Source organism: Gobio gobio (assembly GCF_949357685.1).
Source record: "Gobio gobio genome assembly, chromosome: 20".
NCBI lineage: Eukaryota > Metazoa > Chordata > Actinopteri > Cypriniformes > Gobionidae > Gobio > Gobio gobio.
The window spans coordinates 17,490,591-17,506,975 of record NC_137113.1 but is presented as its reverse complement, the minus strand read 5'-3'; the positions used below and the strand labels follow the sequence as shown (position 1 = coordinate 17,506,975).

The window sequence follows — 16,385 nt, the reverse complement described above, 5'->3', positions numbered from 1 at the left end:
ATTTGTTTGATTTTAATCAATTTTTCCTTTATTTCCAGTTGTAGTTGGTAAGGGAAGGGTGCTGATAAAATACACAGTTAGCTTGGTCAACAATGCTAAAGGAGACAGATAGTCCTACTTAAGCGAGGCTAAACGGCACTTGTGCCGGATTACAGCAAGCGTCACAAATACATTCAGCACGACCACCTCGAGGTGATTAAAGGGTAGACATAGTCGCTGCATGGACAGGCAGTGCTGTTGACACATTGGGAGAAGTGGTTGCGTGATTTGGATCTTCAGTTGAGGTCAGTCACACGTCGCAGGGAGCCCATGGTAGGACTTGGACTGCCCCACTCGACGTGCCTCCTGTATTCCCCAGGACGCAGGAAGTACTGGCGGCCAGTGTAGTTAGGGTGCTCATGGAGGATCCAGTAGCCCTCCATAACATTGGCTGAGGAGATGTCTCCTTTGTGGAATCGCTGACGCAGATCAGGGCAATCTTCATTCAGCTCCATTGCCTGACCACCGAAATCGGAGCGCTCAAAGATCTTCATCCTGTAGTTTCCAGTGTACTGAGGAAGAAACAACCAGTGTTCTATTATTATATGCTATACTATTCTGTTTATGCATTTGTATAACTTAATTTCCTCCAAAAATGTAAAGCATTGCTCTGATTGATCAGCCCGGCAAGCCAATATAGCTTGAGTTTGGGGCAGGATCTATTCTGTTTGGCTGACCAATGGCAGATGAGGTGAGTGTTTGGGAAACCTGATTGTTATATTAACATCATATAAACAGAGTAAACATCTGAAATCTTTAAAGACAAAAATAGTAAAGTACAAAATACTCAAATAACCATTTTTTTTGGTGAGCTAGTTTCTCACAACATAGCCTAAACTCTAACATTTTGATGCAAAGAGAAAAATTGTTTTCTATTAATGCTGATTATTCAGCAAAGACTCACGGAAGGAACCATGCGGCAGGAACGAATGCAGTCATTGAATCCAGCCCAGTGCTGGAAGTCAGGGTATTCACCCTTGAACAGCATGTACTGATATCCACCATAGTTGGGCTTCTCGTAGGCCACCCAGCATCCACTATCTACTCGGATGGAGTTGCAGCGAGAAAAGTGGGAATGCATGTCAGCGCAGTCTCCAGAGCACTCATAGTGACGGCCCTGGAAGCTTTTGTCTTCAAAGAAAGTAATCTGTTGGATGTTATAATGAAAGAATGTAATACAGGATTACAGGTGCACACTATTTCTTTAGTATATTATCAGATTTATATATTTGACATAGAAAAGCTGAAATGTTCTTTCCAATATACCGTATTTTGAAAGTGAATGTTTTATGGTCTGTCAGTTTACATTTTTGTCCTCTGTATGGCAAAAAAGGTTTAATCTCAAACATATTAACTGAACACAGCAGGACTATCTTAGGCTAATAGTGGTCTGTTTTTCAATATTTTTCAATATTTCATTGTAGGAATCATGAGATGCTTGGCACCAAGTTATTTTTGCAACCGAATGTGATGGGTACAGTAAAGATCCCTTATTTTTTCATTACCAATGTTACCAAAGCTGAATTTACATTGCAGTCCATTATTTTGTCCATAAAATACCCTTAGTGCAAGCATGTATGAATATAACTCAAAGTTAATATTTATAAAGCAAATTTTTTTAAATCCAGTGCTTCAGATATTTTATCATAAACTTGTTTTTCAGAAACATTTCCACCTTGATTACACACAAAAAAAGCGCGTATCATTTACAGACACAATTTGGTCGCTTACCTTGCCCATTGTGACTGTTTTCCGAGTGGACCAAACCATTTCTGAGGTCAGGACCTCTTTATAGACCCAGCATGGATCAGGGCATTGTGTGTGACTCTCAAAACTCTGTCTGGTCAGCACAATGTGTTCTATAGAGTGGATGCGACTGTAGATTTGCCAGCATGCGCCCCCTTTGTGTCTTTGCAAGCTTTGTGCTTTCTCACCACTGCACTTTTCAGTGCTTGACAAAAAAGTTGCAAACTCTGCTTTTAGTTGCTTCAGGGCTTTATATGTAAATGCCATGACCTAGCAGGACACATGAATGAGGTTAAAATGGTGATAGGAAACTGGGATATTAACTGATTTAAACCAGATTTAATTAAAATTGTCCTCTCAGATGGGCACAAAGTTCTTGATTGTTTTTTTTATCAGCTTGTTTTATGATTTGGAATGAGATTAAAATTAATTCTTCAACCACAGCAGATTTATAAAGTTGAGTTTGGCTTGAAATTGCCATCTTTATTTTGATGCATCTTGGGCAGCGGATCAGTGGATCCTTATTCGAAAGAGAAAAAGCAAGCGGAACAATCTTTCTGTTTCCTTCGCTTCAGAGTAATTCAAAGCGTACAAAAAAAAATACAACATACGAGAACTTTTTTTCATTTTTTATTTTGTTTTAATGTATTTAATGGTAATAAAAAAAGACAGCTTTTACATTAAACTGCTCCTCATTCTCCTAAAGGAGCCAATCATGGGATTCATGCAACCCCAGTCCATGCAGGCTTTGTACTCTCCGGGTCGCAGGAAATACTGACGGCCTCTGTAGTTGGGGTGCTCGTAAAAGGTCCAGAAGCCCTCCATACAGTTACATGAGTAGATGCCGTGGTGGCCAAAACGGTCATAGACATTGGGGCAGTCGTCTGTGAACTCCATCATGTTTCCGTACATTTCAGGCCTGTTGTAGATTCTCATGCGGTAGGCTCCTCTGTACTGTTGTGTGGGGAGAAAAAAACCGCGGTTAGGCTTTAGAGAAATCAATAATCAGGGCAATGCAGACACGTTTGAAAGACCAGTTGTCAGAACGTTAGGGAGGCAAAACTCTGAATTCTTCATGTCGCTGTTGAGACTGAGCCTTTGAACATGACTTCCTGCTGTACTGCTGTTTCAAAGATTTTCAAGTAGACGTTTAGTCATTTTTGTCGAACAAACTCTAGTGACAGTGTCATGATTCTTCCACTGCCAAAAACAGAGATGAATGGAATTATGATGAGCTGTGCAGTCATTGGAGTGTGTCTTGCTCCATTTCAAATAACTGAATCTCCTGGTGGACCTGTGAACCTGTTTTTTCCCTGCATATATGAATTACATCAAAGGGCTCGTTGATTGACGTTGCTTTTTTTAAAGGTGTCTAACGGTTTGAAATAAAACCCATCAGTTTGATTGACTTACTGGGGGGAACATCTGACAAGATCTGATACAATTGTTGAAGCCCATCCAGTGGTGAAAGTCAGGATACTCCCCACGGCCCAGGATGTACTGATACCCCATATAGTTGGGCTTCTCATAGGCCACCCAATGACCCCCCATGACCCGGATGGAGTTGCAGCAGTTGAAGTGCCTGTAGGTGTCATAGCAGTCAGAGGAGCACTCATAGGAGCGCCCCTGGAAGTTTCTGCCTTCGTAAAAGATGATCTGATGACAGAAAGACAATGATTTAAAAATGCTCAGCAGGTAGAAAAGATGTTAGCAAAAAAATAAGTTATGTGTTTGAATGAATATCCTGATTCCTTTTGTCCAGTCTTCGATATTTTATGCATTTTATGGGCCTATATATTATCTTATTTTTTGGGCTGTGAGTGAAAATAACATGCTGTGCTATGGTTTATATTCAAGTCATGAGAAACAATGAGCAAGGGATTTCATCAATATGTAATACATGAATATACTAAATTCATGTAAAATTGTATTTTGGATAGAGTTCCTATTCTAGACCATAATAATGCTCTTGTGGAGTCTTATTCTGCTTTTTTCAATCTAGTTTGACAAGCTCATTGAAGACCTGCGCACATGCCCCTGTTGTGGCATATCTAACTAGAAGAGTCACTCTAACTAGAAGGTACGACTATAAGCGCCTACCTTTCCCATGATTGCAGAGCAGGATGTCCGCGCCGTACTGCCATAGAGGTCCTGGTGGACCTTTTATACTCTTCTAGAGATGGATACATGCTGCTGCCAGTGGCACGTCACAGAGTCTAGAGTTTACCTTTGAAAACGTCACAGACCTTCCCCATTATTCATTTCTCTAAAAACAACTAAAGCCACACTCCCATTATTCCCCAATGCTAGAGTTTACCTATACAAATTCCCTTCACCTCATGAGCCTTACCGGCACACCAAGCCTTGTTCACCCATGACCTGGTGATGTGTTCTTTTCACAACGGGCCACAAAAGGATCAGGAGGTACTATAACAGGCCTTTCTGTATATGGCACAATGTGTAGTAAAAAGAGCATGTAAACAATTTTAACTGAGTGCACAAGTTTAATTTGATTTAAATCAAAGTTCCCTTTAGGTAACACTGGGAGTTGTCAAAGGGAGGTCCACAGCGGCCGCTAGGAGGTTTGAGAAGATTTTATGGCTGTCAAAATGAACGTTAAAGCCCTGTTTGGAATTAGTTTTACAAGGGTAGGTGGGGTAATGTAATTTTACCACAGGACATCTTTAATATTAATGGCCGATTCGCAGGAGAAGAAATCTCAGTAAAACTATGTGGGAGGGGTAACTCGATTTACCTACCTCCCTGTCGTCATGTGTGTATTACGTTAACCAATATATATGGGGCGACTTCCAAACAGCGTTTTTGCGCCCTTGAGGGCACTCCGGGAAGGGGATGCCATTTGTAGGAGCGTTCCAAATGAAAGAGCACAACTGAATCCCATCATGAAGGGCCCTTCCACAGGTCCGTTAGCGAAGGGAGCATGCAATGGTCACTTCAATGAAGTAATTTAATCATTTATGATCATGTTCTGCCCTTTGGAGTGAGTAGGGCAGTGGTTTTTAAACCTGTCCTGGAGGCACCCCAGCCCTGCACATTTTGTATGTCTCCCTTATCAGACACACCCAGGCTGAATCCGAAATCGCCCCCTAAACGCTCATTCACTATTCCCTACGTTAGTCCACTAATATAGTTCACTTGAAGGAGTGAATGAAAACGAGTGCGTGAAGTCAGACAGCGGTTGAGTGTACATCGACTGTACACTTGTTATTGCGGTGCAACGTGGGATTGAATGAGTGCACTCAATAACGTCCACTATGGTTTCGGACACCTCTACAAATGGCTGTCCCCTCAAATAGTGCCCTATTAGGGGGCGATTTCAGATTCAGCCCCTATTTAGTTCTTGCAGTCTAACGAGCTGATGAGTTGAATCAGGTGTGATAAATGAGGGAGACACACAAAATGTGCAGGCCTGGGGTGCCTCCAGGGGTGTGTTCGAAAACCTAGGCTGCTGACTTGTTGTCTCGCTGCCTCATCCGACAGTGACTTGTAAGACAGCTTACCTAGGACTTACCTAGCTAAAAGATGTTTTGTGCTTTCGACCTTCTTTTTGATCTGAATGGTATGCAGAAAACACTTGAGGTTTGTCAAAAACATGTTCCACCGCATAGAATGCAAATGAATGCTTCTTCAAACAACTCCATACTTGAAATCCACGGAAAACTGTTTTTAAACAGGAAATGACGGAATATTTACAACACATTTACAGCTGGTCTATTCACACAAGATTAACATGAACTTTTTCCGGACCTATTTACAGACAGTAAAAGTTACCGTAATCTTTACTGACATTGTCCGTAATGATTACTGAGATGGCACATTCAGACGGGACTAAAATCAACGCTGAAACTCTGGTAATAATTACTTTACCCCACCTCTCCATGTAGAACTAATCCTGTCAGAGATAAGATATTAATGAAATATGTTTTAATATTGAAACAATTTGTATTATTATAATATGAAAGCCAATTATTTAATTTGGCAAAGTATTTAAAGGGATAGTTCACCCAAAAATGAAAGTTATTCCATAATTTACTCACCCTTAAACCATCCTGGGTGTATAAGACATTCTTCTTTCAGATGAATACAATTGGAGCTATATTAAAAAATGTCTTGGCAAATCCAAGGATTATAATGGCAGTAAATTGCAGGCCAAAATTGGAAGCCCAAAAAAGTGCATCCATCCATTATAAAAGTAATCAATACAGCTCCAGGAGGTTAATAAAGGCCTTCTGAAGTGAATCGGTGTGTTTGTGTAAGAAAAACGTCCATATTTAACACGTTATAAAGTAAAATATCTAGCTTCCGCCAGACCGCCTTCCGTATTCAATTTACAAAAAAAGTGTAATGCCTCTCGCCATCGGCCACTAGGCCCTTTTTAGGGGGGCTTCAGCTCCCCCTAAACTTCTGTCCGGTCCCCCTAAAAAAATGGGTGATTAACCTTTCAAACATATGAAACTGGCGGGAGGCTTCAGCTTTGTCCCGCCTTTTAATCTGCGTTAATCAGCGTGTTCTTCAATCCGCTGTGGCGCCGAACAGAGCGCACGTCAGAAGCAGAGGTGTGTTTGTTGATCTGAGCCTCATTGGTCTGTCACCGCTCCTCAATGTCAAAATATTTGAGAAAACCAATCAAATCAGAGTAGGCGGGCTTTATGTATGCACAGATGCTGCTGAGGCTGAGCGAGAATTTTAGCAGCAGGACTCGACGTCAATTGATTGATATGTAGCTAAACTAAACATTTCATATTTGACAGCTGCTTCTTTAAGTCAGAAATGTTAAACAAATTAATAAACCTTTGTCTAATTTTGCCATTTTGATTTGAAATAGGCCTATGTAATGTCATTTATAATTTAATTAACAAACAAGAAATATTATCAAAGTAAATAAAAAAGCTCAGTTTTTTTCAGCTTGTATTGGGCATAAGATTAGTAATGAATGTGGGCATATTGTGAATTAATTTAATACATTTAGTTAGGATACCTAGCTTTCCTGTTGGCCTTCAGTAAATTAACATGTCTACAAAAATGATTCATAAAACATATAAATATCAGTTAAACATATGTTTACTTTCTTCACTGACACAAATGGAAAAACTATCAGTCATATCTGCCCACTGACATGGTTTTCAAGCTATTGTTCAAGAACATTTTAAAGCTACACTGTGTAACTTTTTTAGTTTATTCTTAGCTAAAAACACTTAGTTCTTTCAAAAATATATGTGCTCATTAATGTATATTTACTTCTTTCAAGTAATAAAGTATTCTCGTAAGTTTATAATATGCCATTTAAAATACATACAGGTAGGGGTTCGAATGCAGGTCGCCATGTTGCCCCTCCATCTTGAAAGTACATTAGCCAAAGAGGGACATACACGTAAATTCAAGCTTCGCCTTTCGCGTTTTAACACTCGATGGCACTGTACAAAATTCCCTGCCTCGCGCATGTGCGCGTCAACTTGTTCAGACTTGTCTGGTGCATGTGCAGAGAGTTTTCATCTCAGCAGCGTCCAGTAACAGAGTTATACGGAGTTTTCCTGGCTTGTTTATTCCTCAAAAGTCTGTTTTTCCTTGTGTGGTATTTCTGTGCGTTAATAACGCCGTAAGTAATAATAGTTATTGTCATTGTAGATGTGTTTCAGAGTGTCTCATCGCGTAATTCAGTTGATGTCACCTCAGAAGTATTTTTGTGTCAACATACAATAGCGTAATGCTCACCTATTTGAATAATCATTCAGTTATTTTGTTATCAACAATGTTTATTCGTTTATAGAAAATATTTGCTTGTAATGTATGTTGATGGAAATATGTATCAGGTGTGATCGGCATATTAACAATTGTTATACAGAGCGCACTGCAGTGCTAAAGCTGCTCACACACTTTTGTAATCCGACACCGCTTGTTAGCAGCAGCAGCTCCGCTCAGCTCCTTTTAATGCAGCTGCATTTAGCGCCTATATATGGTACAATAAGCTCTGGTTTACGGTTACATTATACAAATGTAACTAATTAGTTATACAGTTCTCTTAACTATGTATCTTCTGTCATGTCATTATCATGTATATTTACCATCCTTATTTGTTCTCTCACAGAAACCACATTTATGTACATATCCACGCAAACCTGTTTATGCCTTGCAATTGGATGACTGAATAAACATTACTATCATCAAAGTTCACTCTGGATTAGCTGCCGTTCTTTCTAGCCGAATAATTAGGCCAGTTGAGTTCCAACCATCCCACTGCGCACAGAATATCCCACAGGCACCGTGTCGAATGTGGACAAGGTCGAACTGGAAGCCATGTTAATCTTGGACTAAATCGGCCACCGTAGGAGATAAAACGAAATCGGAATTGAGAGGAACAGAAACTAAAATTCACTGGATGGTCATATACCTTTTCACAGCTAGATGGGGGAAAATATCACACAGTGTAGCTTTAAAATGCACATATGTAGATCATAGAAATCAAAATTTTCTCCAGAGGCCATGCCCTCCAAACCCCCCTAACCTCACTTTTGGTATCTCAGAGATTATAAACCTGCCTACATTGTATGATCAAGGGATGTACAATATGGTCATGCAGAATGAGGCATTAATATTTGCGTTATAGGTATAAGTAATAATAAACAGCCAATATCCTAATATGCATACTAATAAGCTACTGGTTAATATTGAGAATTGGACCGTAAACTAAAGTCTTATTATTTATTTTTTTATATCATCACTGGGGGCTGAGCCGCCCTAAATTGAAAATCCTAGAAACGCCCCTGCCTCTCACAGTTCCAAATGCTTACGCTACGTCTGAGGACATATGTTGCGCCAGTTAAGTTTTTTTGTGTCATTTTAATACGGAAGGAAGTCCAGCGGAAGCTAGATATTTAACTTTATATATTTTATATATTTATAATGTATTAAATATGGATATTTTTCTTACACAAACCCTTCGATTCACTTCAGAAGGCCTTTATTAACCCCCCGGAGCCGTATGGATTACTTTTATAATGGATGGATTGACTTTTTTTGGGCTTCACATTTCGGGCTGCCATTCACTGCCATTATAATGCTTGGATTAGCCAGGACATTTTTAATATAACTCTGATTGTATTAGTCTGAAAGAAGAATGTCATATGAGGGCTTGAGTAAATGATGGGGTAATTTTCATTTTTGGGAGAACTATCCCTTTATGTTGTAACATTTAACATATTTGATTGTTCTTGACATGAATACATTTGAAAACTTTTGAAGAGTCAAATTTCCCCTTCACATTTCCTTCCTTTTGTACATAAGCACGACACACCTATTTTGAAATGTGTCGAGACTGCAGATAAAGCAAACGTTCATCACAGGTTTTTGAAATCCCTATATGGTAGAAGTTGTTCTCTATAGCTTTGTTTTTTGGTGTCATCATCAAACATGCAATTAGAGGGAAACACAACTGTCACATTCTGTTTAGATTGAGGCAAACCAGCTTGACAGACATTTTGTCAACCATTTGGTATGGAGATTTGTATTGAATTATTTATTTTCAAATACTGGCATCACAGAGAGTGATTTCATCACAGCACACATTATAGTACATCTGATGTCTATTTTTCCTGCCGTGTGCATTTTCAGGCATACTCATCTAAGTGGTTCTGACACTATTGATTGTTCTGGAATGTGTTGACATAACCTCCGACAATATGTTGCCTTCTTTTGCTTCCATAGCCCGAAGAGCCACTCTGATGCAAGGCCTTCATAAGGCTGTGTTGAGGTAGGTCATACATTTCATGTGTATGTGTTTGTATTATTGTGTGATGGTTGTTTCAACTCTAGGACAGTAGACTCTGGCATGTAAGCAAACCCCTCAGCTGACAAGCAAAAGGCCAAAGAGAGTTGGCCTTGTGTTTCTATTCTTTTCAAAGCTCCCCTCATCTCTCCTTTCATCAAGATGAGGAGCAACGCTCTGTTTTGTGTATTGTTTTTTTGCTGGTTTTACTCCAGAGAAAGACAGCTTTTGTAAAACAATAGCCACACTGTTCTTTGATAGCCACTCTGGCATTGTTTTAAAATACAGCTCAGAGAGTGAGAGAAGTAGTTAGCGCTTTGTTTCTTTGTCTGTCAATGGCTTGAGCTGACAGTCACAAACATTATTAATGTGTCAGATCTCTTTAAAAATTCTAGAAAGACTGATTAAAGTTTGAGACCACACTGAAAATCTATTTTAAACCTGGAGATAAAAAAAAAAGTTTTAGGATTTTGAAAAAATTAAAAGAAACTATGTCAAAGTGGAGGATTAAAATAAAGTAATTATTAAATGAATAAGATTCTGTGCTATTTCTAGATCACTCAACTAATATGCAACATTGATCATTTTACTTCATTAATTTTTTTATTTTTTATTTTACACAAACTTGTAGAGGTAAATTCATTAAAGCAAAAGTGAACAAAATACTAATACTAATGTTACCAAATTATTTTTGAATGTAACTTTTTCACTACCCTGTTGCGTAAATGATTCATTAGTGGTATATCTTTTTTTGAGGAATGGTCTTTTAATCTAACTTTTTTCCCTGTCTCCTCCTCTTTTTACCTTTTTTTCTTGGCTTAGTTAGCGATTACTGTACCACATGTACTCTGCACTACAGGAATGGTTCTCTCACATCACAGGCTTGCAAATAGTAATCTTGAAAGCACTACAAGACATTTCCTCCCCACACGGGGCAGAATACTTCAAATAAGCCCAAGCTTTCTCTCTTGGTTCCCCCTGGAGAACAAAAAGCCAACACTTAAGATCTTTTGCTGCCTCTCCGGTTGAGAGAGATGTGGAGAGAGAGAGAGAGAGCGAAATGGAGTAAATTGCTTTGGACACAGGCAGAGATCAACAGTTCAGTGTTTTTACATAAGATTAAAATTATAAAATGTGCAAAATACACTAATTTCATTTGATTCAGTGTGAGAAATGGTTGTATTTTACTTTTTTTTATTATTATTGAAAATTTGGTGAAAGTTGAGCTCCAGCAAACTCCACAAATTTCTAAAACCTGATGATTGTGTTCTCCAGCATGAAAATGTCATCTGACCGTCAGTACAAAGTTCGCATTATCAGTATGACAAATTTACATATTTGTTTAGTGACCTAGAAATAGTGCAAAATCTTAAATATTTTCTAATAGTATAACTGATTTCTTTTTTTATATTTTTAAAATTGTAACCCCGTTTCACAGACAAGGCTTAAAGGGATAGTTCACCCAAAAATGTAGATTTTGTCATCATTTAGTCACACTCAAGATATTTGGAAGCATGTTTGTAACCAAGCAGATCTCGGCAGCCATTGAATACCATAGTATTTCCCCCACACTATGGTATTCAATGGCTGCCGAGATCTGCTTGGTTACAAACATTCTTCCAAATGTCTTCCTTTGTGTTCAGCAGAAGAAAGAAATTCATACAGGTTTGGAACAACTTGAGGGTGAGTATTTTCATTTTTGGGTGAACTATCCCTTTAAGATAGTCCCAAAAAATGCATGTTTGAGCTGTTTTAACTGAAAGCAAATTGCAATGACATATCTTAAATGTCAATGCCATTGTTTTGTCTAAAGATGTACACCAGTAAGACTTTTTTTCTAAAGAACATTTATAAAAGCTAATTAAATGTCCTAATTTCATTAAAGCCTAATCCCTGTCTAATGGTGCGTTCACACCGGACGCGATTCGCGCGATTCGCGCGAGTGATTTACATGTTAAGTCAATGCAGAGACGCGAAATGGCATTCTGCGGCGCGATTCGCGCGAATGAGGCGGCGAGATTCGCGCGATTCGCGCGATTGAGGCGGCGAGAAGGACGCGACTTGAGCGTTTTGAACGCGCGATTCGCGCGAATCGCGTGAATCGCGCGAAACGCTCAAGTTGAAAAATCTGAACTTTGGCGGATATTTCGCGCCGCGTTAACCAATCAGGAGCTTGCTCTAGTAGTGACAACAATGAAGAGAAAATCTGTATATTGATATCTGGTTCAGACAATATGATTATCACTGTGATAACATTAAATTACATGAAACACAACCCAGTCTCTTTTTGTTAAATGCAAGTTTATGTATGATCAATAATACAAAAGTATCAGTAATGTATAACAAGCTATACATGAAACAAAGCAACAATGCAGTCAAACATTCAGAGTCAGTGCTAGTAGGCTAACGTTACAACTGCAACGTACAGTTATAGCCTAAAAATATAAAGTAATGAAACTTATCTTTGCCCTCAGCCTAAACGATTTGCCAGGGAACAAATTATAGATCCATGAGACCAAAGATCGGCCGTTACAAGACGAATTATAGCTCGAGACACACGCCACAGAGACATCAGAGCCAGCGGGAGACGGCAGAAGGACTGGCCGAGGAAAGGTTGCCCTCGCCGGCTTTCACGTGCGCTGAGCGCGCTGTCCACTGGAGCTCACAGCTCCGACAACGGCAGATAAAATGTTCAAATAGGCACTGTTTATGTAAATAAACCACAGATTTGAGCTTTAAACAACTACATTATCGACTGAAAAAGTCTTAAAACTACGTTTTGTCACACATTAACAGTAGATATGAACAAAAAAAAAGACATGTAAACACAGCCCATGTCAGCCATTTCTCAACGAGACGAGCTGCTGGCGGAAGCCCCGCCCATGACGCGAATTCGCATCTGTTGTGCAGTGAATGTCACACGCGATTCGCGCGAATTTCACGCGCGATTCGCGCGAGTAAACTCAAAATGTACACGCGTCCACCTTCGCGCGATTAGCGCGAATTATTCGCGCGAATCGCGTCCGGTGTGAACGCCACATAAGGCTATAGAGGCCAATGACTTTTTGTTATTTCCAGGTTTCAGTGTGTTCTCAGACTTTTGGACCTAACCAAGCAACCATAAACCAGACTAGTCATTTGGTTCATCTGAAAACTTAAAGCGAAAACCTACGGAACTGCAAAAAAAATGGATATGGTCTAATTTAGTGACATTACAGGAAAGGCCAAGAAGACTCTTAATGTAAATGTCTTGAAATACAAAATGGCAAACAAATACACTGTTAGCTTTTTGATTATGCCATTAAATTGGAATTGTATAATCTAGAATTAGGCAGTACACAGCACCCAAATAAACGTAATTCATTGGTATTATTTCAGGGGTTGAAGACAATATGCAGTGGCTTTTTGCAGTCCCAGATATGAGTATTTAAAGAAGCCATCAGTGCGGGTTCTTATAAAGAAAATGTGTAATTTCAAGTACTTTATGGTTCTAGGACAAAAGCTCTGACCTAGTGAATGGCAGCTGCCGCTTCTCTTTATTAGCCTTGTGGGTTTCTACGAATGGGCCTTAATCTGCTGTCGGAGACGGTGTGATGTGGCTGGGCGAGCCAAAGCCTCCCGTGTGAGGGGGAGGAAGACGAGGGCCCCTTTGCTGAGAGATCATCCTCCTGTTGTTGTGTGGAGCTGCAGACGGGCCCTGTCTGTCCCTGCCAATGCACAAGCCTCGCTATCGGCTTCGCCAGACGCTGCCTACGCTTGCCGGCCACTCTGAGAGCGTGCCAGGGACGGCTTTGTGGAGATGTGTCTGATGTGCTCCATCTTTTCTTTTGGAGGATAATTAAAAGAGGAAATAGTGGTGGAATATACACTGAATAATGGAGGGATTGGGGACGCTTCTGAAGCCATTCAAATGCAGTTATTATTTAGTTTGTACTTTGTTTACATGCAGTTTTGTCTCTCTCTCCTTTGCTACACTCTCTTGGGCATTTCATAAAACTTTTCTTTTTTAATAATGACTTTAGCCCCAGTTTACACCCAACATATGTTATTTTTTAAAATACATACATACCATTCATGGATGGATTTTGAATTGTTTTTGAAAGAAATCTCTTATGCTTACCCATGCTGTATTTATTTGATCGAAAATACAATAAAACTATGAGATTTTATTAGGGTACAACGGGGCCAAAGGCACACCTTAAAGGAACACTGCGACTTTTTGGGACTTTAGCTTATTCACCGCATCCCCCAGAGCAGGCCCGGTTCTACGGGGGTTGTTGATTTCTCGAATGCGATCAGAATCTCACCGCTCAAGACGCAAGAGTTTTTATTCAGTGCTGAGTTATGCTGCCTTCACGCCCTCACATTGAATGCAATGAAATTTGAATGCAATGAGCTCGTAAACACGATTTCAGAAATCGGAATTACATTTCTGATACCACATGAAGGCGGCATTAATGCAGGCTCACGAAACCTCTCATTAACAAAGTCAAGACACGATGTAAGTAAGAGATTTATTGTTGACGACTTCATTTTTATAACTGAACTTTGAAAGATTGCGATGAACTGACAAAGCAACATCATTTTAGTGATCGTAGCGGTCTTGGCTTGGCTCACTTTCGAGGCTACAGTCATTCATTGAATAAAACTATTATTGCTAAGAGGACCGACGGCCAAATGCATGCAGCAAAGTCTCGGAAGTGACATCTAAATATAAATGCCACTCTGCACGAGACAGGAATATCCAGAATAGGGCTCGGGCGTCTGACGTCATTACTTTGCGTGGCGGCCATGTTGATGGCCTCATTTGCTGCTACTCGGACTACTGCGCACTGTTTATAGACGTGCTCCCTCTCAGTCGTGTGTCTTAATTTGGCGTTATCATTGGAAACCATGGTAAACCGTTGCTGCATTGTGGGGTGTAACACTGCATCACATAATCGCCATGGGAAAAAGGTCGAAAATGGATTAACTTTCCACCGCTTTCCTGCTTGGAGACGCAACCACGGAGACCAAGTAAAAGTTGTAAGCCTGCGTGACTATGTGTGTACATGACATATAATGACTTATATATATATATACGACAGTAAAGTATACAATCTGAATATATATATATATATATATATATATATATATATATATATATATATATATATATATCCCTCTGCTGACAGCAAAAAATCGTACTACAAAACTGCTGCATTAACTAAGCCAGTTGTGAAGCTAGGTCGTACTTGACTTTGCTTACAGATTGGCGTGAAATCGTGCTCTCACAACAACCACGCTGTTTTGAAACGCATAGTTAAAAGTAAATGTGTGAATGGTTGTTCGCACTAACGGTTACTAAACTAGCAGATAGGCGGAGCACCGCTTACCTTTGTCCGGATTACTGTGTTCCCACTGTTTGCCGGGTTTTTGATCTGCATCTCCTCAACCCATCCATTTGTGAACAGCACATGAGACTCCAATGCCTTGTAGCTTCGGAACTGTTCTGAAGTGTAGGCGCTCACACCACAAACAAGGTAGCCGAATATGTCTGTTATGCAAAACTGTGGCAGCAAGTGGTCGTCGGTGCTCCACTCTTTGTTGGGAATTTCAAATGGATCCAAACCGTTAATAGTTCCGATTTTTTCCATATACCGGCCCCTGGCTTCCCTGTTTAATGTGTCCCGGTAAATTCCACATCCTTTTCGAGATTTTAACATATTTTTTCAATCTTTTCTTTCTCCCTACTCTGCTTCTTCTCCTCGTTCGATTAGCTGTTTGTTTACATTCGCGAGGCCATCAACATGGCCGCCACGTCCCAGAATGCAACGCAATGCCCGAGGTTTTGCCTCTATAGTAGGACATTATTTAGCAAATTTCTCTGACAACATTCACAGTTTTTAGTCTGGATATTCTTATGAAATACAAGACATTCTTATGAAAGTATTATTACTTGTCTTTTTACATTTAAATATTGTCCCAAAACTCTTTAATATGCAAATTAGATACAGTATTGCCAGAGGTATTGCCTAGAATGGGAATGGCATTTATGGCCTTATTTACACACATATTGCATAAAGTAAATTGGTATATCAAATTATTCTGTATCTTTCATAACATTGAGAATCATATTTATATAAAGTTTGGATTAAAAAAACTTGAAGCATAAAAATTGATTGGTGAATGAAAACAAAAATCCCATTTTTTGTCTATTTATGTCTTTTAGTTTTCTCAATAAAGGGGTTCTGGTGTCCTCTACGGAGCAGAGGATATAGCATATAACATAGGAATTAAAAAATATATACATCAATTTGTTTTTTATGCTCCAAACATTAATGACTGGGAAAAAACAAATCTAAATTCACAAAACCTTTTTTTTTCTGGTTCTCAGGAAGATATGTTAAAAGACTAGTAACGCATTAAAGCAATGTAAAGGCAGACTAATAGATTAAGAGACAATTTGTAGCAAAATATTTTTGAAATTCCAATAATTGGTAAATTACTTGTAAATAAATAATCATACATTTCTCACTGTACACTGCTGGAGCTGTTGCTTAGCCTATCTGCACTTTACTAGAGCACCCTCAGTGATTTGATTCTGGAACCGGGCCTGTCCCAGAGTTAGATAAGTCCATAGTACATACCATTCTCATCTCTGTGCGTATCATAACTCTGTCTGACGCACCCACCGCTAGCCTAGCTTAGCACAAAGACTGGAGGTAAACGGCTCCAGCTAGCCTATTGCTCAATAAGTGACAAAATAACGCCAACATTTTCCTATTTACATGTTGTGATGTGCATAGTTATCGTGTACTATAAGGCTGACGGAAAA

The 16,385-nt window shown here is 39.4% G+C and overlaps 2 protein-coding genes across 2 annotated transcripts; both read right to left on the bottom strand.

The window, feature by feature from the left end:
- Positions 1–275: 275 nt before the first annotated feature.
- crygmx (crystallin, gamma MX) lies at positions 276–1,809 on the bottom strand (the record flags this gene model as incomplete). The annotated part of the gene is made up of 3 exons (XM_079846032.1): positions 276–551; positions 944–1,186; positions 1,771–1,809. 3 exons carry the CDS (start codon positions 1,807–1,809, stop codon positions 276–278), a joined length of 558 nt encoding a protein of 185 aa, XP_079702158.1.
- A 651-nt stretch (positions 1,810–2,460) lies between these two features.
- Positions 2,461–15,204, bottom strand: crygmxl2 (crystallin, gamma MX, like 2; the record flags this gene model as incomplete). The annotated part of the gene is made up of 3 exons (XM_079845565.1): positions 2,461–2,739; positions 3,199–3,441; positions 14,944–15,204. The coding sequence occupies 3 exons, from the start codon at positions 15,202–15,204 to the stop codon at positions 2,461–2,463; spliced, it is 783 nt and encodes a 260-aa protein (XP_079701691.1).
- Positions 15,205–16,385: the final 1,181 nt, after the last annotated feature.